Source organism: Vigna umbellata, unplaced genomic scaffold, assembly GCF_029865625.1.
Source record: "Vigna umbellata cultivar VRB3 unplaced genomic scaffold, Vumbellata_1.0 scaffold_742, whole genome shotgun sequence".
In the NCBI taxonomy this organism is placed as follows: Eukaryota; Viridiplantae; Streptophyta; class Magnoliopsida; order Fabales; family Fabaceae; genus Vigna; species Vigna umbellata.
In genome coordinates this window covers 58-25,861 of record NW_028274508.1, presented here as the reverse complement: position 1 = coordinate 25,861, position 25,804 = coordinate 58, and the positions used below count along the sequence as shown (strand labels likewise).

Sequence of the window (25,804 nt, the reverse complement as noted above, 5' to 3'; positions counted from 1 at the left end):
CTATTATTTCATTATTCCATTTTCTTGTTTTTTTCTTTATTATTCTTCTTTTTCCTTGTTCTTCTTTTTCTCTTTTTCTCCTATTCTTCTTCTTCTCATTTAATTATTTTCTAAGATACTGAACATCAATTTTTGGTAGAAAATTTGTTGTTCTATTTGTCGACAAACAAATCTTTTGGTAATAAGAATTTTTAATTTTTGACGAAAGAATATATGAATAAAATTTGTGGGTAATTGAAATATTAAAATTCATTGATAAAACTTGTCAATAGTTTGAATTTACCAAGAATTTACTTAAATAGGTAGAATTCCATGAATAATTTTAATAATATGTGTTGTGACAGTTTGAAATAATTACTATTATTTATGTATTTTTCTTTATTTTATTAGGCTAGATAAATACCAAACAAGATGGGGGCGGGAGTGAAATTTCAATAAAATATTCATCAAAAAGTAAATGTAAAATATCATTATTCTCCTATTTTGAAAGTTATCTCTAATTGCAATAATGTTGTGGCTCATTCTCCATACGAAGTGTTTTATATTAGGAATTGTATTTGTTCACCATAGTAATTGAAAGAATTCATCTTTTTCTCTCATTCTATTGTTTTTGCAATTTTTGTATTTAGAGTGTAGGTGTCTTCTCCCTTTCATATTATTCAACCTAAGACAACTCTCATTCAAACCATTTCCTTCCCGTATACAGTGTTTATATTTGAAGCATGGTTGGTGAAGTAAATTATGGTGTATGGTTTATATAAAGGTATTGAGAAAATGTTGTTGAGAAGAATGATAAAGTAAAAAACTTAAGGTTTGTTAATGTGATATCTTTTGTTTTGTATTGGTGGGATAATTATTGTACCCCACAGGGTTATCTTAACACTCATCTCACTCCATGCATTCGTGCAAAACCAAAAGGAAAGTTAATAAAGCTGAAACAAAAACAAAAGCTAAAGCACCCTCTTTGCTTTTCTCTCTTCTTTTCTTTCTCTTTTCATCAAACCCTCACACCACTTTCAAATCAAAACTCAGTTTTCTTCTTTCTTATCTCTTTCCTTCTTTTCTGCCTCTATTTAATAATGTCTTTTCTTTTTCATACCTTCTTAATTGCCTCCTCATTGCAAATTAATTACCCGTGACTTCCCACTTATCTCTGCTCAATCATCGCATTCATTTTTTTACAAGTTAACTTGGTCCAGTAATTTACATCATATTTAATCATTCGAACTACTTTCCTAGGTTTATCATTCAAATATATATTCTCAAGTAGAGTTAATCATAATTCTTGGACAACTAGTTCTTTTTTATTATCAACAAGAACTTTAATTATTAAGGTCTCTTTTAAAACTGAACCCTTGGCTATGTTTAATAACTTGTTTTTCCTTCAACCAAACGAGCAAAGTAAAGATAACAATATTGAAATATGGAGCATCAATTTAAAACACAATTAAACAATTCGCAAAACTAAAGACATTTCAATGCAGATAAAAATATTAAAGGCCAAAATAAGAACAAAATGAACCAAAACAAGACCATACCTTTCCCTAAAATAACATATTATTTAGAAAGGACAACTCCATTGTAATCTCTAATAAATAAAACATTCAATTTTCTCTCTTATTAAGAACGCACAATAACAAGGAAAAAAAGTAAAAAAGAAAGAAATAATAGGAATATATGATTAAAAAGTTAAAAGATATTTAGTTTTTTAAACTTAGGGAAATATATATAATTAGTATATTTTTTTGTAACTATTGAATTTTAACGTATTTTATTAATTTTTTTCCTGAGAAAGTCAACATATAAAAAATGTTCTTAGGCATAACTTAAAATTGTATTTAAAGAAAAATAAATAGTATTTTTACAGATAGGAACGAAAATTAAATTCAGATTAGTAAGCGTTATTATATATAAGAATAAATAGTATTTAATCTTTTAAATTAATATATATGAGTGAATAAGTACACATTTACTATTATCAATAATATTTTTATATTTAGTCCTGTTTTCACCTGTAAAAATCATTAATTTATTTGATATTTGATATTTGATATTAACATTTTTATATGATAACATGTTCATTGTTAATTGATATTGAAGAAACAATGTATTTTTTTTAATGAATTTTAAAACATCATGTTTTTTACTAAATTTGTTTGATAAAAATTATTGAAAATATTTAGGATATAAATACATCTATTATCTGAAGAGAATGAAAATAAAAAACAACGTTTATACCTACCACATATTAAAAATAAATTATTTAATGAAAACTATTACCATTTAATTATTTTCTACCATTTAATTAAAAGTAGGGAAGTTATAATCTTTAGAGTGTGTTTCTTTGCTAGAATTTATTTTGATGTTACCTAGATAATCACATGAAGTTGTGAACAATATAATTTAATATTCATTTGATGGCAAAATTACTAAAATGATATTCTTTTTTTTAATTATAAAAAAAATTATAAAAAATGGATAAGTCGTGTTAGTTTGACATCTTCAAGAAATTGTAATTCTTTTTTCTAAAATTTTAATTAAAGTCATAGTACAACTCGTATTATGATATAAACTGAATTCATGTCACGACTTTAGTGCATTGTATTTCTTTTCTAATTTGAATTAAAATTAAATTAGTTTGGCATAACTTAATCAAAATCATGTTCAATTGACACAACTTCTTTATAATAAAGTCGCATCATAGAACAACTTATCTACTTTTGTATTTATTTTTAAAACTTTGCATCACTTTAATAATTAAAAAAAAATTGCAATATTTTGGTGCTATTGCCTCATTTGGTACAACTGTCCTTAATAGTTTTTTTATGAGAAAAAATAAAGTTCTCAAGTTTTTTGATTATTATAACTTATTATTATTGGATTATTTCATAAAGGAAGCCTTATAATTTAAAACAATAAAAATAGAACTCCTAACACAATGATATGCGTTGTTGCTTAATATTTAATTTTTGAGAACAACGTTTTCAATCATATATATATATATATATATATATATATTATAGAGATAAATTACTTTAAGAACATCTAAAAATACTAGTTTTATTAACATTATTTTTTATTTTAATAAATTAAAATAATTTTGGGATCTGATGTATTTGTGACCTAACAATTACCACTTTTTAAATTTCAAGATTTATAGTGAAAAGGCAAAATAAATAATAGTTAAAAAATAAAATTTCATGTAAATGAGTTGATATAATGAGTTTAAATAAATTAGATCGAGTTATATTTGAAGAATAGTAAAATTCCAATCCAAATGTTGAAGGTTATTTTAAGAATTTTTATATTGATGAATAATCTTGTATGAATTGTGCGCGGTGCAAAAATAGTATAACTGCCATTTCTTATTTTCATTCTGTTTATCACATACAACTGTTTAGGTTTTCTTCTAATCTACTATTGTTCAACCATTTCAATTTAAAAATAATCTTCCAACACAATTAAATTATTTATAGTATAATTATAAAATATAATTTATTTTTTAAAAAAAATGGATGAAGAACATTAAACAATAGCCCAAATTCTGAGTTTTTTTGCGTTGTTCATAGCTTAAGTCTTCGTAATACACTGATAAACAGAGATTTTAAAAGCTAAACACCAAGAGCTTAGTAAAAAAATCTATATTTCATTAAACACCTCAAACTTTCCCATTTTCAAATATGAATCTATTATCCAGATTACTTTTTTTAATATTTCGAATAATATTATTACGATATAAACCAATAATTAAACTGTGAATCTTTTTACAAGTATACTCGAACCCGAAGAGATTTTGACTTCACAAACGTTATAGTTCCTAGCTATTCTGGTGATGTTTCCTGTCCGAGACAAATGGATGAATGTGACAATGATGTCATTTCTAAATGAGTTGCAACTTTGTTTTTGAAGAGTTTATGACAACTCAAAGTTTCTCTAATTAGAAAATAAAAGGTATTTATTATTTACATATGGATATATGTGATATAACAAATTAATCAAACTTCCAGTACCTACTCAACCTACAGGAATAAGCATTTGAGTAGGTACAGGATTTAAAGAAATGTTTATCATTTTTTACGAAAATGCTAATTAAATTATGTCACCTCAAAGTTCTTTTCATCTATTAGATATATGTAGCAAAATTAAAAGAATTCATCTCTCGTTTTCATTTAATATATTGAAAATGTTAACGACAAAATCACATGAAAAAATATTTGAGAAGGTTTAATTTTAAACAGGAAAAAGAAAGAAGTGTACATTGTTTGGTTTGAGTTAGCAATTTCCTGGGAAAAGGAAATTATTTAGGCATAAAAGAAAGGAATGTGTATTATTTTCTTCTTTAGGTTTCGTTTTCATAAAGATATGAAGTGTTATGATTGCCACTTTATTTAAATTTTTTGGTGAGTTCATTGCCACTTAATATGTATCTTAAGCTTGACTATGTTGGTATTCTTTTTGACACTTTATTCAAATTTTTCAGTCTTTTCCTAAGTCCATATTCTCAATTCTTTCTTTTGTTCCTAAAGTGTAAAGCATGTGCCTAGGTGTAGAATTGAATATAGGATTAGGAACCCAACTTCTTTGGTGGAAATATCTAAATATTTCATAAATGTAAAGTGCTCCATTACAATTACCAAGGATCACTTCATACTTTTAAGATAACTCTCTCTCTCTCTCTCTCTCTCTCTCTCTCTCTCTCTCTCTCTCTCTCTCTCTCTCTCTCTCACTCACTCACTCTCACTCTCTCATGTCTCTTTCTTTCTCTCAGATTGCAAAAACATACAAATCAATTAGATTTCATATATTTACCAAGAAAATATAATATGTTGATTTGGATCTCACAAGAGCTCTGATAGGAAGGCCATGCTTTTTTCCCTCAGCCCTTTCTTTTGTTGCTTTCTGTCTTTCTTGTCTCCTTGTGTTCTTTAGCTCCTTTTACTTTTCTTTTTTTTTTTCTCTTTTATTTTCTTTTAGCTTTCTCTTTCTCTCGTTTTCTCAGCGGCTTCCTCGTTCTCGTTCCAGCTCTCTACCTCTTTCAGTTTCATACTAGTTAATCGATAATACGTATTCAGAGGGATCAGATCCTTGTTAAAGTGGCTGCCCCAAGCTGAATTCCAAATCCAAATTAGCCTTCTTCGGGCTTGATCCTGACACATTCGAAGATGAGCTTCCATCTGATATTCTCTCATAACTCACACACTTCGGATCCATTTCCTTCTGAAAAACCAAATACAAATATATCACTTAATCAATATTAAGACCCAAAAATATCAAACTAAATCTATATTATATAATAACATCGGTGACAAAATTTATGCTTAGAATACTGTGCGTACTATCTAAACCAACTACCCGATTGACCCAGCTGGATTAGCAAATATAATATATAGTTTAATGTAATGATGAGAATGGGAAACAAATTACCGAGAAAGATATACAGAAGAAGTTGTGTGTGTGAACAGGTTTCGGGAATCAAAGAACATTTGACTCGGAGAATAATTACAGAATATTTATATCAATCAAGGAAAAAATAAAGAAACTTCAGAGAGGTACACCTAAAAGCCTGCTAAGTGCTAGAATTTGCATGTTCATGTGCTAGCTTTGAATTTTCTTTTTTGTGTGTGGCATTAAGATTTACTAATTCTTACGAGTGTACGTGAGTGACCTACAATTTCGTAGTTTAGACCGTTGATAAATGAGTCAAAGGGGGTAGGTTTAGGGTTATATAGATGGCCCTTTTCTATATTATCATTAATAAATCTTAAAGGGACGTCTTTTACTTGAAAAATTGTTTTTAAAGCGTTGTAATTAGTGTAAATGCGAAAAGGACTGGTCTACCCATTTGAATTTGTGATGGACAAAGCAGCTTTATGGAAAGTCTTTTCCTTTTCTCATCTTTATAATGTGCATGGCAAGATGAAAAAGATCAAACGTATTTCCTTTCACTCTCAACTCCCTTTCATGCCATTCCAAACGCAGCTTGGTATTTGTGTATAAATAAAACTTTTGAAACAAAAGGCCAACCAGAGGCAATAAAGGGGGGTTAAGTAAATATATACCTCAAGAGATGGCACGTTTCCAACAGAATCAGTCTTTGTCTTCCCATGCAACCAAGCTTCCCTGTAACAACAAAAACATCGAAAGAATATATCCCATTACTGAAAGCCATGTTGTAAAACAAAAAAGGGAGAAAAAGAAACCCATCTTTTACTGCCTTAATTATGCATACACCCTTTTACATATTTTACTGATTGAAATAAAGTTGAAACCACCCAATTGAAACCCCATTGTCCATTGTTTATATATTATATATGTGTGTGTATATGTATATATTGGACCATTCAAGGAAGTTTCAAAGAGCATATATTGCTTTGGCACCAGATTTCTAATTATGGGTCTACCAAAGGCTTAGCTTTGACACTAAGTTTCCCAATTGTAGGGCCCATATAATAGCCTAATGTCTGAACCCCACAAAATCCTAAGGAAAGAGATATCTCTATTTTTAAGGTGGATTTTGGCAAATATGAAACTCCTGTCTCTTTGAATCCTATGTAGAGTGTGTGTGGGTTCCTTTTTTACTCCCTTTTCACCCACTAGAAGAGAGTATATTATTACCCCATCATGGAGATTGGATGCTCATGGTTTGTGGACAGACAGAACAAAGCAAACTGAAATGATTTATTCTTTTTGTGATTTTTTGCGCCTAACCATGTTTGCATGTGAGGTTGAGAGAGAGAGAGAGAGAGAGAGAGAGAGAGAGAGAGAGAGAATGAAAAGAACAAAGAGAGAGAAATGCTAATGTGAATAAGACATGCATCTATCGCTCGGGTTTTTATTAGTATTTTTGCAGCATGACTGCCGGAGAAACATAGAATGGAATAATACAAATTATGCAAGAAAGTGAAAAACGAAAAAACATTGGTTTCAACTTGATCATAGTTTTATAAAATTCACTCGGTAACAGGAAAATAACTATGTTGCCAGCATCACTCGAAACAACATGTTACTTAAAACATTAGTTATGCATTGAGACCTCGTTAAAACTGAAATTTCGCTCAATAGCTTTCAAGCATTTCGACAAAGATAATTCTGCGTTATACATATATTAATAAAACCAAAAAACTAAGAAAAAAAAACCTTTTAAGTGAATGTATATATCTGCATATATAGAATTAAAACTTGAATATCTACACAGAAAAAATAAAATTTGGACAGGTGGTTTTACCTGGAAGAGTTACCCCAAAGACCATGATAATCCTTATCTTGATTAACACTTGATCTTCCCTGTTTAATGGATACATCAGACCTTCGAGAAGATTTTATATCAAACATTAAGTCATCAGAAGTATCTCCCGACGACCCATTATCATACACATCCGATTGCCCTAGTTCATGATCAAAGAGGGAAACGATAACCAAGTCAGATAAACCGACAAGTGGATGAGAAAAATGCTAACTTTCACGCCTTAATCTTCGGACAATATTTGATGAAACAAAAATAGACACCAACCTGATGAAGCCGCAGCTCTATCTGTAGTTTTCACCGTCCGGTACATCTGGATTTAAATTTTGCATCATAAACATTAGATAGTGTAGTATTAATACAAAGTGACTTAGAAAAACACGACAAAAACCCTGTTGATAAAAATCATAATATTAGTAATAAAATACTTATTATTATTATTTACTAGTGTGTAACACAGCAAAATGAGAGGAAGATTAGCGGAAACCCAAGAAGTTTGCCTCAAGAATAAGAAACTTAAGAAGTTGCAAGTTGATAGTATTAAATTAATAGGAAGAAGAGTACAAGTTGTAACACAGAAGCATTTATGGTTAAGGCAATATATATGCATGGAAGCATGTGACTAACCAGGGTTAAAGCTGGCATGGTAAAAAAACCCACATCTGAGGAACGGATCATTGAGAAATGATGGTGTTGGGTATATACGTACTTGCTTATCATTTATTTATTGATTTATTCCTTTTTAAATGAAATTTATACACATTATTTCTTTAATGGCATGGACTGAACTATGAGCTTGTCTGATCTCGGCTTGGCTGCGACTCATTTTGGATTCATAGAGGCTTTGTCCTACTTGTTTCAGAAATCGATAAGTACCTCACACTTTCTCTCTCTTATTTTATTTTCGCTTTTTCCCCTTTAACTCGGCTGGTTCATTCTTCCAAAGCAAAAAGCTGTTTATTAGGTTGCAGAAGCAGAAGCAGAAGCAGAGAGGCAGCAGATCTAATAGAAAAAGAAGCGCTAAGAATTTGTGAGACCCTTTGTAAGGAAACCATTGGAATTTGAAATATATATTCATGACTTAACTGCTTCCTGTAATGTAAATGTAGGCTGTGGATTTTAAACACATATATGCATAGTACGTCTTACAAAGCACCATTAAAACCCCAATCAGAACCGTACCACCTTCAAGCTGACTCAAGAACTCCATAACAAATAATTAATAAAAACACTGACCTTCAGTGTTTTTAATATAATTATTTTGTTAATCGCTATACACTCATTAAGCTATTATAAACAGGTGCAATCAATTAACGGCCTTAATAGATTACCTGTAAATGAGACTTCACATGTGCTAAAGTGAGATCCTTCACATCCATTAGCTCAAGAACTGATTTGGGTGTAGCCCCTAATGAAAAACAGTAAAAAGAATGATTAATTCGGAGAACCAAGTCTGTTCCATTAAAATAAAATAAAAAATTCACTTTCATTTTTCTTCTTGGTCTTGTTGAATTAACTTGGAGAAGTGAAAGCAAGGGTGTAAGAAGAAAATTAAGCAAAAAGAAGAGAAGGAAAAGAAAAAAAAATGAAGCATACTTTCGTGGCCACCTAAGAGCTCAACGGCATGGACAAAGCGAGCATGGAGGGTAGAAGTCCAACGCATCCTGGGAGCCCTCATGCTACGCTTAGCAGGGAAGCGTGACAAGAACCTTGATCTCATAAGGGCCTGAGAGTGGAAAGGGGTAGAAGCAGTGTTGGTGCTGGAAATAATAGAAGAAGGGGCGGTGGTTGAAGGCTCCAGAGGGAGATGGTGGTGGTGGTGGTGATGCTGAGTGAATGGTATAGGAGGAGGGTTTTGGTACACTGGGATTCCTCTAATGGGTCTGAGAAAGCCGAGGTCTTGGCTGAGGCTTTGGTGCTGAGGCTGGAACAGTGGCTGGTGGAAGTAATGGTTCTGCTGAAAGGGTTGGAAGGGGTTGGTGGTGGCATTATTGGCACCGTTTTGGAAGCGGTGAATGAGGTTAGAGGAGTTGGAGTTATCGGACGAGGCTTTTGGATTGGAGAGGGAGAGGGCGACGCAAGAGTCTTGTTTGGCCATTGATGATATGGAGTTTCTCGAGTCCAAGGCTCTCTTCCAGAACCCCAAATCCATGTCTTCTTCTGTGCTTCTCCTCCAAGTTGATGTTGGTTTGGCGTTTGGAGGGCTGATTTGTAAGGACAAGTCTGGTTGAGCTGGGAAAAGTTCCATCCAAACAAGCCTTTATGAGTAGCTGCTTTGGCTTCTTCTCACCTGTGTTTAGTTTTGTAGACTTCTCTTCCCCTTACTGAGTTTCCTTATGTCGTGCAATACTATATATGTTTATATAGTAAGAAAAGTTAGAAGGATTGAAGAGTGTGGTGAGGGGAAGGAGGAGCTAAAAGGGAGCTAGGTGAGGGTAATTAATAGGATTTTGTGAAGGTGTGCGGATGGAGTTTGGAGCATTGAATCAATTTGGAGTAGTTGCAGAGCAGAGATTTGAGATTGAGAGAAGAGGGCATGGAGAAATAGAGAGAGAGAGAGAGAGTGAGAGAAAGAGAGAGAGAGAGAGAGAGAGAGGGGGAAGAAATGACAAGGTATGTGAAGTGAATGGCTGTTTCTTTTGTGTAAAGTATATGTGAGAAAATGACACTTAAGGGACTATACCATAGGGGGGTGGTGGGCAAGAGAGAGAGAGAGAGAAGATTGTTTCTTTTGTGGACGTGGGGGGTAGGGTACTGGGGTGAGAGTGAGAAAGGGGAAAAAAAGAATGAAAAAAAAATTAAGATAAGAGAGGGAAAAAAAGAAAAGAAAAAGGTAATTAACTCGTAACTTTTATTCCTTTTTACAAATATACTCTATCTTTTTTTTTTCTTCGGATTAAAAATGGAAAAGCAGGACATTTTCTCAAACACCTTTAACGTGTGTGTGCTCATTGTTTTCATCTACAAATCCAACTTTCTAACAAGCACACCCACACACACGTACACTACACAGAACCCAGAACCCCCCTTTCACTTGACTGAAACCTAGGGCTTGCTTGTTCTTTTCATCTAATCCTTAAAAAAATTAAAATCCTGAAATTTACAGTCACATGATTGCACGCAAATTTCAACATCTTGGGGATTTGTTTTGTTTTGTTAACAGCCCAATTATAAACCACTCATTGAGGTCATGATGAACCCTAATTCTCCGCAAATCACATCATGCATTCTTCTTAGCATAAATTTGGACCCATCCATCCTATTCTTGTCATATTCTTTTTATAATCAACCGAGAAAATCAAAGGTATATTTGTGGGTTGTATCCAAAATCAGGACAAATTGGAAAGTCAGATTTACCCTATATTTTATTTCCGTAAGGACATTTCTAATGTGGGTAAATTTGTCTTTAAGCATCACGCCCCCCTTAAGTCATCAAATAGACATCGGAACGTACTACTGAATTATATACACTCCACTCACTCTCCGAGACACATACCCTAGACCTACAAAAAGCACTAAATCAATAAAAAACTTATAATACGAAAAAATAAAATTGTCGTGAAACTCGTATCAGGAAAATGCTAAGAAATTAATTAAATTCCTGGAATTATCCATTATTCCTGGTCCTTGAGAAATGTTAGTCCGGTTGACTTAAATTTTGCATGAGAAAGAATATTATTAATCTAAAGCTTGGGAAATTACAGATATATATATGGTGGGTCATGCGAGTCTATCAAAATTAAATTTTATGGTTAAGAGTTTTGGGATCGAAATGGATGGTCCTAATAAGAGTCCATAAGAAAATAAGATGGTCCTATGATACACTCTAGAGATAAACGACGTATGAATGATCTCTGTCTACCAATCAATGTGAGTCACTGTCATGTTTACACAACATTATGTGTGTCCTATAGCTTCATCATAGTAAACTGTGGTGAATTATAAGCATATAAATAGCAAAATCAACTAGTCAAAGGTGACCGATCACTCTTGATTGGAATTAAGTTTTTTAATCATTTTATATTGCGTCGTAGAGGAAGGTGTTAGGGTTGGCTCGTTTTGGGTCCAATAATGTAAAACATGACATGGTTTTCTATTTGTGCTAGGAATAGGGGTGCAGATGTTTCAATCACCCAATGCTGCTAATCAGCTTTCGATATGCAAACTTCTCATCAAAACAATTCGTTTACTCTTCTTGTCTCGCTTAGCCTGCTTCTCTACTTACTTTATATAACAATCTCTTTTCGTCTCTTCATAACATATATTTTTGTTATTTAGTTAACTATTCAAACTATAATGGATATGTTGCAACATAACATCTACCACTTTCTTTTAACTAAATACTTCATATAATTCATTGTATGGATTACCATCACTTCCTTTTATCAAAGACCAACGCATACAAAACATAAATAGGTTAATTTTATCATAAAACACTTTTTTATTTTAATGTTTTTCAAAGTTGTGTGTTTCCTACAGATAACATGTCGTTTTAAGGATTTGTTCTATGTGCACTTAGGCTTAGGTAAAAGGTCAAAAAGGTTCTTTAATTTTTAGGCTGGTTCATGTTTAGCAATATTTTTGCTATGGTTAAATTTGCACACTTCTATTTTAGATATAACAATAAAAGTAAAAATAAAATAAAAGGAAAGTCAGCAAAGATATTAGGGCATTCATCTCGCATTAACTCTGTATGAAAGATTAAACTTCATCAATCAAACTGCTGGATTAGTTGTTTTCTTCTAATTTTAAAGCTAGTTAGTTCATTAAATAATTTCGTAATATATATATATATATATATATATTTTAAGTGAAATGATTTAAGTAAGTAAGTATCGAAAACTGATTTCTAGATTTAAGATAAAAAATATAATGTTGAAATTTTTTTAATAAAAAAATATATCAGTAAAGGATGTAGAAGTAAAATTTATTTAAAGAAAATTTTATCAAGTTTGGTCATGTATAATGCCAATTTTGTAGATACTAAAGTTATCATAATACTCTTAATCGTTGATTTTTTTATGATAAAATTAATGAACCCGCACTTTATTTTCTAAATAGAAAAATCAAATCCCAAGAAATAATTATTTCTCTTTTTATTGATGTAATATTATTTTGGTAAATTTACTTTGGAGTCTCTACTTGTTAAATCATTACGTAAATTTAACCAGTTTTACTTAAAGTTTATCTATCAGTTTAACCTGAAGTGGTTAGTATTAATACCAAAGCCTTAGATAAATAAATATATTTATACCAACTGTATAATCATTATCCAAAATTTTCTAATTTTAATGAACAATAGGTTGAATTTCTTGCAATTCCCTTTTCAAAATAAGCAGATTTTGGTTTTTTTGTTTAATTTTATTATTTACAAAATTATACTACTTTAATAATAAAGTTCTTATTACTACTTTAATATATATATATTACTAATTGTCTATGAATATTTTTGAGTTCAATATCTATTTCATTCGGTTTTCTTGGCCTCGAGGGGTTTTCATTGACACGATAGTTAATGAGCATTAATTATATAAGGAAATAAATAGTTAACTTTAATATGAAGATAATTGAATCCTTAAATTTGGATCAAAGAACTGGTAAGATGTTGAATCATTGATTATGTAAGCAAAGTAATGATTGGTCAATAACTAAAACAATTTGAATAACAAAATTGAAACAACATTAGGTCGTATGATCATTGGATTTTGATGGAGGGACGAACCTACAGCAGTTCCTATATATAGGCTTGACTACTTTATGTTGGGTAAATAATTGCTAAATCATGTTTTGGTCTGCTACCATTCTTTCCTAATTGCTTCAATGACCAACATGCTTTCTCAATTAGGTTAAAGCTAAACTCTCCTTTTGACCCTAATATAATACAATTAATACTTATTGAATTTAATTAATCGGTAATCTGTCTTTCAAATCACTTTCAATCGAGTTAATTAACCTCCAAATTTAATAAAAGGGTAAGATTAGATTGAAGTTCAACTTCAACCTATGTAAAAGGATATCCTCCTCCATAAAACTCAAACACGAGATAGTTTGAGAAATTATTCGGTAAGCATGCCCACATAATAATGAGAAGGTAGAAGTTTATCTAGAGCGCTGTAGGGTTTAATGCTTATTTTATAATTTTGATGCAATTAAGGAGAAATAAAAAGAGGTATTGTTTGAGAAAAGAAATGAAATGGTGACAAAGATGTGTAGATTTGGTTATATATATATATTAGGTTGTGAGAAAACAAAGTAAAATTTTCTTCTTTTCTTTCCCCTTTTGATGAGAAAAGTAGAATCACTAAGAGTGTGTTGGGCAAATAGAAAGATGATGCAAAAGCATTGGTATGCGTTACCCTTTGCTACGTAACTTTGCTTTTGATATCCCTTCCTTAAGTCATTACTCAACACCCAACTAATATCTTTGCATGATCACCTTCTTTTTTGGATAAAGCCTCCATAGGCCCCCCCCCCCCCCACCTTTCCACCTTTTACATTTCTTAAAAATTCTTATTTCTAAACCTAAATTTCATAGTGCTATACTAAAAACTTTTTATTCATTAACCCAATCAATATTCAAACCCTAGCTTCAGTATTTACAAGAGCATGTAATTTCACCATTCACCATAATCCATACGTTTAGACAAAACAAAACTTATTTTAACCTATAAATGATTAATATTAGTTACGCAAGAGCACACAATTGTTTTATGTATTTTTCATTAAAATTAAATTAACATATAAGTTAATTTTCTTAGTTAATAACGACAACAGTTATGATAATAATATAATGGGAGTTCTTGGTACTATTATTGCACCTTGAACAGTCCAAAGAAATAGTGTTTTTATTTAGTTTAAAGAATGGGAGTTCTTGGTTTTGGTGTCTCGATTAACGAAAGTAATCTTAGAAAGTTGTCTTTGTTTTGGTATGTTTTTCTGTGCAAGTATGATGGTGATAAATTTGTTGTAGTATTTAGTATTATTGTTGGATAGTTAGGTTGGTGGTAGGGTAATTTTGAAAACGTAATTTAGGGTAAAAACAAAAGGATGTTTGAGTACGTAGCGTTGAAGCCCAAATGAGGCATGGCATGGGCTATATTTGTAGGGCTAACAAGGTTTTGGGTAAGCTGCGACTTAACTTTATTTAACACGCCTAACGGTAAAAAGTAACCAAAAATCCTTCTACACACGTGAATCTCCTCACGCATCTGCATATTTCGCTTTAATAACCCTAAATTTTCCTTCTTTAGTCTTTATATTATCATTTGCACTTCCTACTTTCTCTCATACACTTCCACATCTATCTTTTCTTAAATACCAATTTCTTTCTTCTTTTTCTTAATTCATTTTTAGTTACACTAATTAATTACCCTTTTCATCCATCTAATTTCAACTGAATATTAATTCAGGTCTTCAGGCCTTTTATTATTCAAATTTAACATTTTTTTTCTACTTTCAAATTTTTAGATTTTTCAGTGAAAGTGGGATGTGATATCCTTTTAAAAGTTTTGAGAACAGAAATTTACTAAAAAAATTAGTACAAATAATTTTTTTTTTGTAGGATTTGAAAATCAAGTTTGAAGTGAGGAGGATTTGTTATATTCATCACTTCGGAGGAGAAAATTGATATTTTGGTTGGTGAGTTTTTAAAATAAAAAATCGCTGACTTAATATATAAATATTTTCAGTAGAAAATGGTAATTTTAAATATTTTGGAGTTGAGAAAATTTTGTAAGGCGACCAAAGTGGATGGGTTGATGAAAAATATAGATGTAACATTAAAACAATCCGAAAACTAAAATAACACAAGATTAGAAATAAAGGGAAAATGTAATTAAGAATTCTATTTATGGTCATTTTAAATTTTCAAGATGGTATTGATTATTATTTTCTTAATATATCCTTATTATAAAAATAAAATAAAATAAACAGTAATTGGTTATGAAAATGTTTAATAATAAACGAAAAAGATAGATAATTGTTTGAATATTATGAATAACTTCAACATAAATGAGCGGTAAAAACTGAAGCAAACAATTATTAATTACCATTCATTATTTATTTTAAATGGACTTTTTTCAATAAAAAGAAACCTCATTATTAGCTAAATAACAAAAGGTACTGGTGAAATGGTGAATAGTTAATTTATTCAATCAATTCTTGTTAGTTTAATTAGTCAAGAGTTTAACTTCCTATCGAAAGTGTTGCATCTGAAAAAAAAAATTCTGGCTTTTTTACGTAAATCTATTTAATTCGCCTTATATTGATTAGCATTTAAAGTGAGTTTTATTGACAGAGAATTTAAGAGAGAAAAAAAACACAGAAACATAGGAATAATATTGAAGGTCTGAAAAGACAATTTTCCTTGAGAATGAACATTATGGTGAGCAATGCAACACGTCCTTTATTACCATGGGAAAGGAAGCACCTATATGAAGGAATATAGGGTCCCTACCTATAATATATTCTACATATTATAAAAGTCTAACACACACAGTAATCACTGACCTTTGATCCTCGTGTTTCTGTTTAATTATTCATTTGTGAGTTAATTTTGACTATACTACTCTAATTAAATATCCATCTCATTTTTGTCATCAACACAATATCCTACATTGAGACCAACAAAATATTCAAAACTAATCAATCAATTTCCCATGGGAAAATGACATCTAATCTTTCCTTCAAACAAGATAAAAAAAAGGGACCAAATCACAGTGTTGATTAAAAGGTTCTACGAGACTTGAGGGAGTCCAATACTTCAAATTTTCAAGTCAAACAAGGTGAATCCAAAATTTCACATTTTCCTATTAACCATGGAGCATGCAAATATATATAATAATTGAATAATTAGCTTAGTGTGATAGTTGAGTAAGTATTAATATACGATAAAATCGACTTCCTAGGGTTCCCGACAGCATTGGAAACACTGTAACACAAACAGATGTATATATAAAACATAGTAATATAGTAATTATTTGGAAGTTGTGATATCCGAATTCTTATGGTCATTTTTTTAATACAAAAATGGTAACGGCGATGGTCCGGGAATACAGCCCTGACATTTCGTTTCTCAAGTTATCGAATTGGTTGTTTGATTAAGGACATGGATTATTATATGTCCCCATTTGTCAACCATATTCCTAGAAAATAAAATTAGGGTGCGGAGTTTGTGAAGATTGGAGACAAACTATAGTTTTTTGTATAGCACAATTAATGTTTTAAGAAAAATGTAAGAGTTTAGAACATAAATGTGCGTGGTTGTATGTTAATATTTTGCTAGAGATTTGTGCCTTAGAAGCATCTTAAACTTTGTCTCTTTCAAATGTGTATTTACATTATAAACTAATCTTGGTCGTCCATGTCCCGTGCTCAAGGAGGAATCTTAATTATATATCTTTCTTGTAATTCAAGCCTTACCTCATTAATTGTTAACAGTTCAGAATTTCCGTATATAAATACGCTTTTCTTCAATAGGATTTATCAATATGTTGCTATTCTTTTGAACAATATTACTACTACCTACATTTATATTTTTTGTAACATCCCAAAAATTATAGTATGAAATTACATTAATGAGACATCACATAATAACAAGATAGAACTATCACAGTAGGAAAATTATCTTACAATTATCCTAAAATCATCAAGAAATTTAAAGCTTTACAAAATTCCTATGCTGGTACGAACCTATATACAAGACCGAACGGTCTTATACCTACTTAGGTGGGATCCTTTGTTTCTAGCAACTGCTCCAGTGAAAAACTCCTCTCCATCTGTTCACACTCACAGGGTGATCATGCAAGGAAATACCGAACGGACCACATGACAAGTATGAAATAAGGGTAAGCTAGGGTAATTTAATTATAAACACATTAAATATTTCATAAAGTTCAAACAATACAATCTGAACGCTACTTCATGCTAACACCGAATACAAGCATCAATACAAACTGACATCATAATACATATATGACCGAACACTATGACTTGACTATCCGAATTGTATGAATATGTAGCTACAGTGTCCTTGCACTTGTGGTAGTGTAACAACTGACACCAATCAAGCTCCTACCAAGGTAATCCCTAATTACCTACCTCGGCACCCTGAGGTGGTAGGAACCTCATGCTATTCTCACAAATGAAATATCTCTCTCTATGTGAGAATGATACTCATAGACATTCAAGATGAACGCAACTTAGCATATCCATATTCATACTTTACAATTCAAAACCATCCACGAGATATTCCTCCTTGGAATACTCTTCATATCCATATTACACATATCATAAACATACTTCAATACCATCATACTTCATCATCCATAACACATTTAAGTAAAATCAAAACCGAACAGTAAAACCAAATACCACCCAGTACATAACCGAAAGGTAACGACTACCACTCATAAATATGATCGAACGGTAAATTTGAAGAGTAAGGCTCAAACATGAGCGAATACAGTTTGAGCGGTCAAACACTAGAACAACCGAACATTTAGAGCTTAGACCAAATACTAAGAAACTTAGACCAAACACCTAGTGTAGACCGAGCAGTCTTTCACTATCCACAGAACAGGACCGAACAATCCAATACTAAGTAAGGCTGAGGAAATGCCGAACACTATTAAGGACCAATCACCAAGGAAAGACCAAACACTAATACAAGTCCGAGCATACCAAGACAAAGTGCCCACCTAAAGCCGAAAACACTCTAGACTTGGACAAAAACTTTGTTATGACCGAACACTAAGCATGATCGAACGGTCATTAACAGGTAAGGCCCCTATGAGGTCGGACGCAGTTAGGACGAACATCAATACGAACCGAGTACTAGTGCAAGATCATTCGGTCTTAACTGAAAACTCCACAGAAAATAACTCAGTTAAGACTGAACACAAGAGAAAGACTACCCACACCTATACCGAAGGTCATGAACTGGTAAGACTCTAAAGAGGCCGAACCCAGTTAATGACCGAGTACCTGAACATGACGAGCGTCAACAGGCATGGTCGAACGGTCAACAACGCATGGTTCCACATTCTGCATAGTTCTACAAAATTATGAACAACTCCTAATTTACCAAAACTGAATATTTTCCCAACTTCTAATTCCACATACCTGAATCATATACCAATTTACATTATTCCAAGGGTGTCTAAACTTTATAAAACATTTTCAAAAGGGTCTGCTACCAGGAGTCACGATCCAAAACTGCATAATCATCAACCTAAGGACTCACATTCAGTTCTACTGGTTTTTGGCACGGTTTGAGTGTCTTAGGGATTCTAAACAAGTCCTAAACAAACTCATCTAAGTTCTCCCCAGTGAACAATTTAACACCTAAACTCCAATTCCCCACTTTTGTTACTCCACTTCCTCAAACACACTCAGAACATCACCAGCCACTCAAAGCAGAATAGTTTAACATGGTCACAGGTTTATCATCTCATACAATATACAATTCACACGATCACTCAATTCCATACCCATGCAAACTTCCCAAACAACATTACACAACAGTACAGTTCAACAACAATCAACTAATTAAATTAACTAGCTTCCCTTACCTCAAAGCAACTTGACAGATTTAAACTTCTCCAAAGTTTTGGTAAACCACAAGTGATCCTAGGACAACCTACAGACTTTGAATCGGTGAAAGGAAACAAACCACCGAACCAGAAACAAATCAGAACCAGATGAAGAGCTGAGAAAACCATGCAACCGAACAATGTTTGCATGTACCAGAAAATGCAAAAATTCACGAGAATTTGAGAAACGAAACTTACCCACTCTAACCATGAAATGATCGGTGTAAAAGGAAGACCTTTATCTCAGGATCGCATAGGAAGCTCCTGATCGCCGATTAGACGAACATTGGTGAGAAATTTTAGAGAGAAGTAGGAGAAAAGGTAGAAAATAAAGTTTTTAGAGAGATAGAACGTACTAATATATTGAGCTGAGTGTTTTAAAACTGCTATTTATACTGTTAGCTTATTTAACACTAATTTCTCATTCTCATTATTTTAAATACATCTATCTACTCTTAACGTCTATTTCTGGTTTCATACATTTTCTTGCTAGTTGAGGTATTTTAATACTTTAGTAGTGTTGCGAAATCATGTATGATAAAACTATTGCAGCTAACATCAATTGTTTCTTTGATGAAGATCAAAAGATCAAGAGAATCGAATACTAATTAAATCGTTTACGTTTTTAAATAGAAAAAAACTATATTCTGATTAAAAGTTATAAGTTTTATCTAATAACCATACTCTCAAGATGCACTAATTGGTATCAGTGTATTTTTTATTATAGATATTCAATTTTTTTATTTTTATTCAAGGTGAAATTTAAACTCATATTTAAATTTTCAACAAAAATAATACTATTTGGATAAACTATTTTTCATTTTAGAAACTGATACTTTAACAAAGTTTTATCTTGAAAAATATGCTTATGATTTAAGAGATGATATATATATATATATATATATATTATATATTATATATATTATATATATATATATATATATATATTCATCTCTTAAATCAATAAGACATATTTTTCAAGATAAAACTTTGTTAAAGTATCAGTTTCTAAAATGAAAAATAGTTTATCCAAATAGTATTATTTTTGTTGAAAATTTAAATATGAGTTTAAATTTCACCTTGAATAAAAATTAAAAAATTGAATATCTATAATAAAAAATACACTGATACCAATTAGTGCATCTTGAGAGTATGTTATTAGATAAAACTTATAACTTTTAATCAGAATATAGTTTTTTTCTATTTAAAAACGTAAACGATTTAATTATTATTCGATTCACTTGATCTTTTTGATCTTCATCAAAGAAACAATTGATGTTAGCTGCAATAGTTTTATCATACATGATTTCGCAACACTACTAAAGTATTAAAATACCTCAACTAGCAAGAAAAATGTATGAAACCAGAAAATAGACTTAAGAGTAGATAGATGTATTAAAATAATGAGAATGAGAAATTAGTGTTAAATAAGCTAACAGTATAAATAGCAGTTTTAAAACACTCAGCTCGATATATTAGTACGTTCTATCTCTCTAAAAACTTTATTTTCTACCTTTTCTCCTACTTCTCTCTAAAATTTCTCACCAATGGTTCGTCTGATCGGCGATCAGGAGCTTCCTAGGCGATCCTGAGATTAAGGGCTTCCTTTTACACCGATCAATTTCATGGTTAGAGTGGGTAAGTTTCGTTTCTCAAATTCTCGTGAATTTCTGCATTTTCTGGTACATGCAAACACTGTTCGGTTTGTATGTGTTCATCAGCTCTTCATCTGGCTTCTGATTCTGTTTCTGGTTCGGTGGTTGGTTTCCTTTCACCGATTCAAAGTCTGTAGGTTGTCCTAGGATCACTTGTGGTTTACCAAAACTTTGGAGAAGTTTAAATCTGTCAAGTTGCTTTGAGGTAAGGGAAGCTAGTTAATTTAATTAGTTGATGTGTTGTTGAACTGTACTGTTGTGTAATGTTGTTTGGAAGTTTGCATGGGTATGGAATTGAGTGATCGTGTGAATTGTATAATTGTATGAGATGATAACCTGTGACCATGTTAAACTATTCTGCTTTGAGTGGCTGGTGATGTTCTTGAGTGTGTTTGAGGAAGTGGAGTAACAAAAGTGGGGAATTGGAGTTAGGTGTTAAATTGTTCACTGGGGAGAACTTAGATGAGTTGTTTAGGACTTGTTAGAATCCCTAAGACACTCAAACCGTGCCAAAAACCAGTAGAACTGAATGTGAGTCCTTAGGTTGATGATTATGCAGTTTTGGATCGTGAATCTGATAGCAGACCTTTTGAAAATGTTTATAAAGGTTTAGACACCCTTTGGAATAATGTAAATTGGTATATGATTCAGGTATGGGGAATTAGAAGTTGGGAAAAATATTCAGTTTTGGTAAATTTAGGAGTTGTTCATAATTTTGTAGAACTATGCAGAATGTGGAACATGCGTTGTTGACCGTTCGGCCATGCGCTGTTGACCGCTCGGTCGTGTTCAGGTACTCGGTCATTAACTGGGTTTGGCCTCTTTAGAGTCTTACCAGTTCATGACCGTTCGGTATTAGGTGTGGGTAGTCTTTCTCTTGTGTTCAGTCTTAACTGAGTTATGTTTCTGTGGAGTTTTCAGTTAATGACCGAACGATCTTGCACTAGTACTCGGTTCGTATTGATGTTCGGTCCTAACTGTGTTTGACCTCATAGGGGCCTTACCTGTTAATGATCGTTCGATCATGCTTTAGTGTTCGGTCCTAACAAAGTTTTTTGTCTAAGTCTAGAGTGTTCGGCTTTAGGTGGGCACTTTATCTTGGTAGTGCTCGGACTTGTATTAGTGTTTGGTCTTTCCTTGGTGATTGGTCCTTAATAGTGTTCGGCCATTTCCTCAGCCTTACTTAGTATGGATTATTCGGTCCTGTTCTATGGATAATGAAAGACTGCTCGGTCTTACACTAGGTGTTCGGTCTAAGTTCTTAGTATTCGGTCTAAGCTCTAAGTGTTCGGTTGTTCTAGTGTTTGACCCTCAAATTGTATTCGGCTCATGTTTGAGCCTTACTCTTCAAATTTACCGTTCGATCATATTTATGAGTGGTAGTCGTTACCTTTCGGTTATGTACTGGGGTGGTATTTGGTTTTACTGTTCGGTTTGATTTTACTTAAATGTGTTATGGATGAGGAAGTATGATGGTATTGAAGTATGTTATGATATGTGTAATATGGATATGAAAGAGTATTCCAAGGAGGAATATCTCGTGGATGGTTATTGAATTGTAAAGTATGAATATGGATATGCTAAGCTGGCGTTCATCCTGAAATTCTATGAGTATCATTCTCACATAGAGAGAGATATTTCATTTGTGAGAATAGCATGAGGTCCTACCACCTCAGGGTGCCGAGGTAGGTATTATGGGATTAACCTTGGGTAGGAGCTTGATTGGTGTCAGTTGTTACACTACCACAAGTGCAAGGACGACTGTAGCTACATATTCATACAATCCGGATAGTCAAGTCATAGTGTTCGGTGTATATATGTATTATGATGTTCATTTTGTATATGATTACTTGTATTCGGTGCTAGCATGAAGTAGCGTTCAATATTGTATTGTTTGAACTTGTATGAAATATTTAAATGTGTTTTATAATTAAATTACACTAGCTTACCCTTATTTCCTATCTTGTCATGTGGTCTGTTCGGTATCCTTCCTTGCGATGATTACCCTGTGAGTGTGAACAGATGGAGAGGAGTTTTCACTGGAGCAATTGCTGGAAACAAAGGATCCACCTAAGTAGGTATAAGACCGTTCGGTCTTGTATATAAGTTTGTACCAGTATAGGAATTTTGTAAAGCTTTAAATTTCTTGGTGATTTTAGGATAATTGTAAGATAATTTTCCTACGGTGACGGTTCTATCTTGTTATTATGTGATGTCTCATTGTAATTTCGTATTATAATTTTTGGGATGTTAAAAAAATATAAATGTACTACTCGTAATATTGTTGAAAAGATAGCAACATATTGATAAATCCTATTGAAGAAAAGCGTATTTATATACGGAAATTCTGAACTGTTAACAATTAATGAGGTAAGAGCTTGAATTACAAGAAAGAATATATAATTAAGATTCCTCCTTGAGCACGGGACATGGACGACCAAGATTAGTTTATAATGTAAAATACACATTTGAAAAGAGACAAAGTTTAGATGCTTCTAAGGCACAAATCTCTAGCAAAATAATTAACATACAACCACAGCACATTTATGTTCTAAACTCTCACATTTTTCTTAAAACATTAATTGTGCTATACAAAAAACTATAGTTTGTCTCCAATCTTCACAAACTCCGCACCCTAATTTTTATTTTCTAGGAATATGGTTGACAAATGGGGACATATAATAATCCATGTCCTTAATCAAACAACCAATTTGATAACTTGAGAAAACGAAATGTCAGGGCTGTATTCCCGGACCATCGCCGTTACCATTTTTGTATTAAAAAAATAACCATAAGAATTCGGATATCACAACTTCCAAATAATTACTATATTACTATGTTTATATATACATCTGTTTGTGTTACAGTGTTTCCAATGCTGTCGGGAACCCTAGGAAGTCGATTTTATCGTATATTAATACTTACTCAACTATCACACTAAGCTAATTATTCAATTATTATATATATTTGCATGCTCCATGGTTAATAGGAAAATGTGAAATTTTGGATTCACCTTGTTTGACTTGAAAATTTGAAGTATTGGACTCCCTCAAGTCTCGTAGAACCTTTTAATCAACACTGTGATTTGGTCCCTTTTTTTTATCTTGTTTGAAGGAAAGATTAGATGTCATTTTCCCATGGGAAATTGATTGATTAGTTTTGAATATTTTGTTGGTCTCAATGTAGGATATTGTGTTGATGACAAAAATGAGATGGATATTTAATTAGAGTAGTATAGTCAAAATTAACTCACAAATGAATAATTAAACAGAAACACGAGGATCAAAGGTCAGTGATTACTGTGTGTGTTAGACTTTTATAATATGTAGAATATATTATAGGTAGGGACCCTATATTCCTTCATATAGGTGCTTCCTTTCCCATGGTAATAAAGGACGTGTTGCATTGCTCACCATAATGTTCATTCTCAAGGAAAATTGTCTTTTCAGACCTTCAATATTATTCCTATGTTTCTGTGTTTTTTTTCTCTCTTAAATTCTCTGTCAATAAAACTCACTTTAAATGCTAATCAATATAAGGCGAATTAAATAGATTTACGTAAAAAAGCCAGAATTTTTTTTTTCAGATGCAACACTTTCGATAGGAAGTTAAACTCTTGACTAATTAAACTAACAAGAATTGATTGAATAAATTAACTATTCACCATTTCACCAGTACCTTTTGTTATTTAGCTAATAATGAGGTTTCTTTTTATTGAAAAAAGTCCATTTAAAATAAATAATGAATGGTAATTAATAATTGTTTGCTTCAGTTTTTACCGCTCATTTATGTTGAAGTTATTCATAATATTCAAACAATTATCTATCTTTTTCGTTTATTATTAAACATTTTCATAACCAATTACTGTTTATTTTATTTTATTTTTATAATAAGGATATATTAAGAAAATAATAATCAATACCATCTTGAAAATTTAAAATGACCATAAATAGAATTCTTAATTACATTTTCCCTTTATTTCTAATCTTGTGTTATTTTAGTTTTCGGATTGTTTTAATGTTACATCTATATTTTTCATCAACCCATCCACTTTGGTCGCCTTACAAAATTTTCTCAACTCCAAAATATTTAAAATTACCATTTTCTACTGAAAATATTTATATATTAAGTCAGCGATTTTTTATTTTAAAAACTCACCAACCAAAATATCAATTTTCTCCTCCGAAGTGATGAATATAACAAATCCTCCTCACTTCAAACTTGATTTTCAAATCCTACAAAAAAAAAATTATTTGTACTAATTTTTTTAGTAAATTTCTGTTCTCAAAACTTTTAAAAGGATATCACATCCCACTTTCACTGAAAAATCTAAAAATTTGAAAGTAGAAAAAAAATGTTAAATTTGAATAATAAAAGGCCTGAAGACCTGAATTAATATTCAGTTGAAATTAGATGGATGAAAAGGGTAATTAATTAGTGTAACTAAAAATGAATTAAGAAAAAGAAGAAAGAAATTGGTATTTAAGAAAAGATAGATGTGGAAGTGTATGAGAGAAAGTAGGAAGTGCAAATGATAATATAAAGACTAAAGAAGGAAAATTTAGGGTTATTAAAGCGAAATATGCAGATGCGTGAGGAGATTCACGTGTGTAGAAGGATTTTTGGTTACTTTTTACCGTTAGGCGTGTTAAATAAAGTTAAGTCGCAGCTTACCCAAAACCTTGTTAGCCCTACAAATATAGCCCATGCCATGCCTCATTTGGGCTTCAACGCTACGTACTCAAACATCCTTTTGTTTTTACCCTAAATTACGTTTTCAAAATTACCCTACCACCAACCTAACTATCCAACAATAATACTAAATACTACAACAAATTTATCACCATCATACTTGCACAGAAAAACATACCAAAACAAAGACAACTTTCTAAGATTACTTTCGTTAATCGAGACACCAAAACCAAGAACTCCCATTCTTTAAACTAAATAAAAACACTATTTCTTTGGACTGTTCAAGGTGCAATAATAGTACCAAGAACTCCCATTATATTATTATCATAACTGTTGTCGTTATTAACTAAGAAAATTAACTTATATGTTAATTTAATTTTAATGAAAAATACATAAAACAATTGTGTGCTCTTGCGTAACTAATATTAATCATTTATAGGTTAAAATAAGTTTTGTTTTGTCTAAACGTATGGATTATGGTGAATGGTGAAATTACATGCTCTTGTAAATACTGAAGCTAGGGTTTGAATATTGATTGGGTTAATGAATAAAAAGTTTTTAGTATAGCACTATGAAATTTAGGTTTAGAAATAAGAATTTTTAAGAAATGTAAAAGGTGGAAA

General features: G+C 31.6%; 1 protein-coding gene across 1 annotated transcript; it reads right to left on the bottom strand.

Annotated features, from left to right (window-relative positions):
* Positions 1 to 4,577: 4,577 nt before the first annotated feature.
* On the bottom strand, positions 4,578 to 9,862 carry LOC148190579 (putative transcription factor KAN2). Its single transcript, XM_088102794.1, has 6 exons — positions 8,840 to 9,862; positions 8,575 to 8,651; positions 7,511 to 7,556; positions 7,226 to 7,385; positions 6,060 to 6,120; positions 4,578 to 5,217 (listed from the first exon to the last, which is right to left on the bottom strand). Exons 1-6 carry the CDS (start codon positions 9,489 to 9,491, stop codon positions 5,089 to 5,091), a joined length of 1,125 nt encoding a protein of 374 aa, XP_087958920.1. The 5' UTR covers positions 9,492 to 9,862; the 3' UTR covers positions 4,578 to 5,088.
* Positions 9,863 to 25,804: the final 15,942 nt, after the last annotated feature.